Source organism: Aulostomus chinensis, chromosome 16 (genome assembly GCF_037954235.1).
Source record: "Aulostomus chinensis isolate RoL2024-O1b breed Wild chromosome 16, RoL_Achi_v1.0, whole genome shotgun sequence".
Taxonomy (NCBI): domain Eukaryota; kingdom Metazoa; phylum Chordata; class Actinopteri; order Syngnathiformes; family Aulostomidae; genus Aulostomus; species Aulostomus chinensis.
The window spans coordinates 17080383-17086382 of NC_141335.1; the positions used below are offsets into that span (position 1 = coordinate 17080383).

General features: G+C 39.1%; 1 protein-coding gene across 4 annotated transcripts in view; it reads right to left on the bottom strand.

Moving 5' to 3' along the window:
• gbf1 (golgi brefeldin A resistant guanine nucleotide exchange factor 1) overlaps positions 1–6000 on the bottom strand; it is a 131187-nt gene that overhangs the window by 33302 nt on the left and 91885 nt on the right. For all 4 annotated transcript variants that reach the window (XM_086179925.1, XM_086179924.1, XM_086179923.1 and 1 more), the window contains 6 exons: positions 5543–5735; positions 5143–5280; positions 4961–5049; positions 4603–4805; positions 3898–4021; positions 1452–1577 (listed from right to left, as the gene is read on the bottom strand). In XM_086179925.1, the coding sequence (XP_086036051.1) occupies positions 1452–1577; positions 3898–4021; positions 4603–4805; positions 4961–5049; positions 5143–5280; positions 5543–5735 (873 nt within the window). The remainder of the gene's footprint in view (positions 1–1451; positions 1578–3897; positions 4022–4602; positions 4806–4960; positions 5050–5142; positions 5281–5542; positions 5736–6000) is intronic.

The window sequence follows — 6000 nt, forward strand, 5'->3', positions numbered from 1 at the left end:
AGGCTCCTCTTCTGTGGAACCGTCTCACAGTTTCTGTCTGGGACACAGACACCCTCAACCTCTCTACTTTTAAGAGTAGACTTAAGACCTTCCTTTTTGATAAAGCTTACAGTTAGGGCTGGCTTCGGCTCGTCCTTAGATATGTTGCTATAACACAGCATCCAAGACAAACCGTAGCACACATATACACACGCGCATACACACATGCAGTGCACAACTGATCCATAATCACACACTCAGACATTTATTTCAAAAATTATATTAAACCAAATGGTAAGCCTGCACTGGAAATTCTGCAACCAATGTTTTTTCTTTTTTTCCCTCTGTTGTTATTGTTGTTACTGTTTTTTTGTTTGTTTGTTTGTTTCTCTGCTATTGTTGTTTTTGTGTCCCCCCCCCCCCCCCCCCCCCAACTTCCCTATCCTGTCCCTGTTCTCTCTTCCTATCCACTCCTGAGCCTCAGTCCGGTAGCTTTATCAATGAACCACTACCATTCCTAATAAAATTAAACACAAATGACGAAAGGAGGAGTTTATCAGATTCCTCCTTTGCAGAGTAAAACTGCTTCAGTACAACAAGGCACCAGGAACATTGATACTGCTTGCCCCAGCTACTGAACAGGACAGGTTTACCAAAAAAAAAAAAAAAAGATATGCTGCTATCAGCTTAGACTCCCAGGATCTCCCAGGGTACACTGGGCATTCCTCTCCTCCTCTCAGTCCTCTCTGTCCTCCTGTACACATTCTTGTTACTAACTTTACCTCTTCTCAGGAACCTTTGTGCTTCCCCACTTCCTAGATCACCGACTGACTGATGCTGCTGCTGGAGGAGGCTACAGACCTGAGGAGGCTCAAACTCCCCCCCTTAGTATCAGTATTAACATTAGTACTATTTGCATTCATATTAATATTCTCAATTCTGTATTAGCTTTCACATTGCGTTTGTATTGTATTTGCTAGCACTTAAATGATCATGCTGAAATTGATTGCAAAAGTAACCTGTAGATGTTATTATTGGTAGGTAGTTGATGTTTTTGTTTGCTGTGTGCCCTCTGTCACCTGGTCTTCCTCTTCAGTCATCATTCTCCTTCTAGCCAGTTCATGTCCCCGTCTGTCTTGCATTCTCTTTCCCTCCTTTCTCTCACTATTAATCTTAGCCCCTCTCTGTCCTTCTCTATAGCTGTCTTTATCCATTATCTGTTTTTGTCTCTGCCCTTGCTTTCCTGATCTCATACCCCACAACCTGTCAAAGCAGATGGCTGTTCCCATTGAGCCTGGGTCTGCTCGACCTTCCTGCCTGTTGAAAAGAAGGCTTTTGTCGTTGCTGTCACAAAATGTGCTTCATTGTTTGAAGTCACCTGAATTTATTCAATTTTAGAAAATTTGTCCTCAGGTTGTGGATGGAAATGTAAGGAGGTAGGTGTGAGTGTTTTTTTGTGTGTATTTACTAACCTCGACAGTCATAGGGATGTTCTGCTTTCGGACATTGTGGTTATGCTGGTCAGTGTTCAGCATTATAACGGCATAGGCCAAAGCAAAGCCTGCATCATTGGTCATGAAAGGAAAACTGTTCACTTTCTGCAAACACAAACATAAGACACAAAAAGTATTACTGAAAAAGTACCTCATCTGAGGTATAAAACGGATAGTAATTATCTTAACAAAAATTCGTAGACCTTTTTTGATGAAACCCAGCTAATCTTGTTTCTATACTGAATCTCACTTCACACATCATGCTGATATTATTGTCTTGAAAGAATGGAAACTTATTTGCAGAGTCACTGGCCAAAATTAGCCCTAAACTCTTTCAAAGCTACTATTTGTGTACATGTGGTCAGTCTAAGAAAAGGGCATTACTAGGAATTGTTTCCAGGTCACATGGTTGCTCTTGCTATTCTGAGAAGTCAGATGTTTCTTCAATAGTGTGTGTGGGGGTGTCTATTTCAGCTCTTTAGTCATCCTACGACTATAAGCTGGAGGGCTTATCATATGACAGCGCTTGATTCACATTTTCACCACCTTTACACCAGCTGAACTTATCAAGATAATGGAAAACACTGGTTGTCATCAGAATTTGAATGAAAATGGCAGGAATGTGCGTGTGTGTCTGTGTGTTTTCTACAGACATGATTCCGAAGATCAAAGAGTATGTTTTAACCCAGTCCACACCAGGAGAGTTCATATTGACTTCTTGTTTTGATTGGGGTTGTACACTTCAGGGAATGACATGATAAGTCTGCAACAGAAAGCTATTTTTGGATTTTTTTAAAAAGCAAAAAAACAACAACAACAAAAAAATCACCTGAAGGCACCGTTGAGCCCTGTAGTGACCACAGAGAAATATTTACTTCTACTTTGCCAAAATTGGAGATTTACTGAGTGGGTTTTTTTGTTTTGTTTTTAGGTGCATTTTTTGGGCACCAGTTTTGTATATTTTTGGGCAAAGAGAAAAAAAATACCTGGAAGCAAAAAGATACAATTTCTTCCATCAATTTATGAACGTGTTTAGTTATTTTCAAAATAACTGAATTGTGGCAAAATGTTACATCTCATGGCCACAAAATAATTCTGTATTGGAGGCCATTTATTTGATTCTTCATTCATATTTATCTCACCCTGGCTTTGTACTTGTCCGATTCCCCATGGACAATTATTCCACAATGGGAGAGTCCATAGAAAAACTGACCTGCAACCCTCTGTCACAAGCCCAACTTGTGGCTTTTATATGTTACATGTAAAAAAAGGGAAGAATTGTTGCAGATATCTATTGATGTTTGTAGTAGTGAGAAACACAAATTAAGAACATAAGCTGTGAGGGGCAGGTTTTTATGGCACCAATAGTGATGTTGATGGTACACTTAAGCTCATAAGACAAACTGAATGATGAAAATGCATGACTGATTTTTTTTTTTATTATCATATTATACATTATTTTTATTTTGGATAAGAATTGTACATATTCTTGTCAGTTCTTTCTTACTTTTTTACTGAACCCTTTCCCTGCAGTGTGAATTTACATGTGGATCAAACCTTCACTGTTCCATTTTAGGAAAGTGATTTCTCAAATGTATGGGTTTGTTTATGTATCACTTGATACAAGACAAAAATCTGAGTGAAAGGTTTGCATCACACATACATTATCAAATCTTGACAAAACCCAATTTGATTTGACCAATAACTGATCTGGTCATATTTTTAAAAAATCTTTTGAAATTTTTGAGGAATATGCCAACTTTTGGGGGGGGGAAATGTGCTTATTGTACATCATTTTTTTCAGCCAGACAAGCAGATGGATACCATTCTCTCTTCTCTGGTTCATTACTGAGCTACAGCCATCCACTGCACAGCTTACTGGAAGTTAACAAATACACCATAATTAAAAAGCAGTCTTTACTTACACAAATAAAATTAGGGCTGTGCTTAACATTTGATCTGAGACTGAAAATGATGAGATATTGTTGTTTTAGCATCAGATACAGTACATACCCAAAACTACTTTCCTGACCAGGAGCAGTGATTTAATGCAGCACCTCAAAAACCTCATACTAATTCATTCACAACAATGTGCAACCACTGGCACTAATAATGGCTAACTTTGTCAGAGAGGATAAAGAATAAAATGACTTCCCAGGTCCTGATCCTGATCTTTTTTAATCAGAATAAACATAGGAGGAACTGTAGGCTTTGGAGGCTGAGAGCGAAAGAAAGGATGGGATTCAGAGGCAGTTGAAATTGTTCAGGATATGCAAGCTTTTTTCAGAGCAAACATTAAGCACAACCCTATCTCTATTAATGCAGACAAAAACCGTTTCGGTACAAAACTGACTGACAATTTTTTTTATGAAATGGTGTGTTTTTTTTAAAGATATTTTTCAGAATTTGGGTTTATGTGCCTTACATGCCAGTTGTTTGTGAAGGTTTCCAGGAGTCTCTGGATGACTGGAGCCTCTCCAGGTAACCTAAAAGCCTCCAAATAGAGCCTCAGAGCCTCATCAATGCGAAGCCCCTGGAAGGTGAAAGTGCTGCAGCGAGAAATCCAACTGTTACTCCAAACATAAAATTTTCCAACACTTTAACTATCAATTATTCACAAAATAATATAGTAATATATAATACTATTAGGTAAGACTGTTATACCCTTTTCACACTGAAAAACGCGTGTCAATGCGGGTTTTTGTTTGCTCGGTATTAGGGCGCATTCAAGCTTCCAGAAGACCCGGATCTGAACTCCCGCTGTGAGGGCTGCGTGCCTCTGTTTTTCTCTCTCGTACATCATCAGGCTGACAATGTCATCATTACACATAAACGTGCGCCCGAACACTGAGAGGTAAACAAACGAAAACATGGACGTTGTCGAGTCGAACGTTAGCATTGTCATTGGGTTGCCTTTTTCACACTGCGGGCAAGCCGAGCCGTTAAACACCCGGGTCACTTGGCGAGTCGGTCGACGTGGGTCGAAACGCAGAGTCGACCCTATCAGATTGCCCAAAAACCCGTGTTGACCAACGTTTTTGGTGCAGTGTGAAAGGAGCTTTAGAAAATTCTTACATGACAACAATGAAAAACTGCACAATATGCTGGTTTGTTTACTGTTCCATTTTACCTGACAAAGCTGTCCAAGAGCTCCATATTCTTCCGGTCACTGATGTACTCGCCAATCATCTTTTTGTCAAGTCGGGGGTTTTCTCTGAGCCATTGAGCCACCTGATTGTTGTCAATGGGATTACTGAGGAGACCCTTCTCCTGAAGGAACTGGATTCCCTTCTTCGGCTTCTGGTTGAACTGCTCTGTGCCAGTGATGAGCAGCTGCACATGTGGCAAAAAACAATAAGTCAGTGTTAAACATTCTCTTGCGGTGTTCCAAACCACAGCTACAGAGTATGGAAGTGTAGAAGCAAATATTATCTTTGGCTGGAGATGTTTAATTTTAAAACAAATATCAATCAACTATAATCTTTCACCTTTTTCTTTGTTCTGATTTCCATTAGCTCTTGGGAATCAGGCAAATATGTTGAGAAACGGTGAGGCCTTTTTGGAGCTCTCTTCTCAGCTGGATCAAAGAATTGCAGTTTGTTTCAACTTCAGGTTTCCATTCAATACACAGTAAAACTTTAATGTAAACCCTGTGTGTTCCAAGTCTTACCAGGGTCATTATCTACTTGATCCTGTCTACCAAGTCTCATCTTTTCTGCCATCAGATTTCCACTGGTTGGTGGACATACTGGATTACTGCCAACTTGTGCAAGACTCAGACCATTTGTACTGACAAGTCTATCAACATCTGAGGATGAAAGGACATTAAAAATATGAATATTCACATGAATTTTTCATACATTTGCGAGGACATACTATATCTTTAAATGTAAAGCATTTCACCACCTCAAGAAAATAACAGTATTTGTATAAGAAGAAGACCATGACAAAAATGAAGAAAAAAAAAAGAAATACTTGCACGAAAAGGGTAAAGTATATATTTTCCCAAATGTTTAAAGAGCAAAATATTTAAAAAGTCACAGGTAGCTGTTTGCAAGCTGTAAGAATACCAGCTGAAGTGTCTGTTCCGATTTTTGCTGAACCTTCGCCCTCCTCCAGCAGTGATTCTGTATGGTCGTGTAGAATAGTGTTGTTCAGCACCTTCGCCTGGCAGTGGGCTTCAGTGCTGTCTATCACTGTCAAAAGAGCTTCTAGTGACAATAGGTGAGTGGTGTAGAGTTGCCCTGACACTGGGAATGCATTCTGCAGAAGAAAAATGATACAATATTCAGTACCTCATCTTAAAAATGGTTAAGATGATCTTCATATTTATTCTTACTATATGCTAAGACAATAAAATAAATACGTTGCCATTCAAAGTTCATCAAATTCATACTATATCTCTGTAAAAGTAGTTCTCCTGAATTTTTTCTTCAGAAAAAGCCAAATTATGACAGAAGATGACCAAATAACACATTTACAATACATCTTAATGGGCTGATCAATGCAATGGTTCATTCAGGATTGG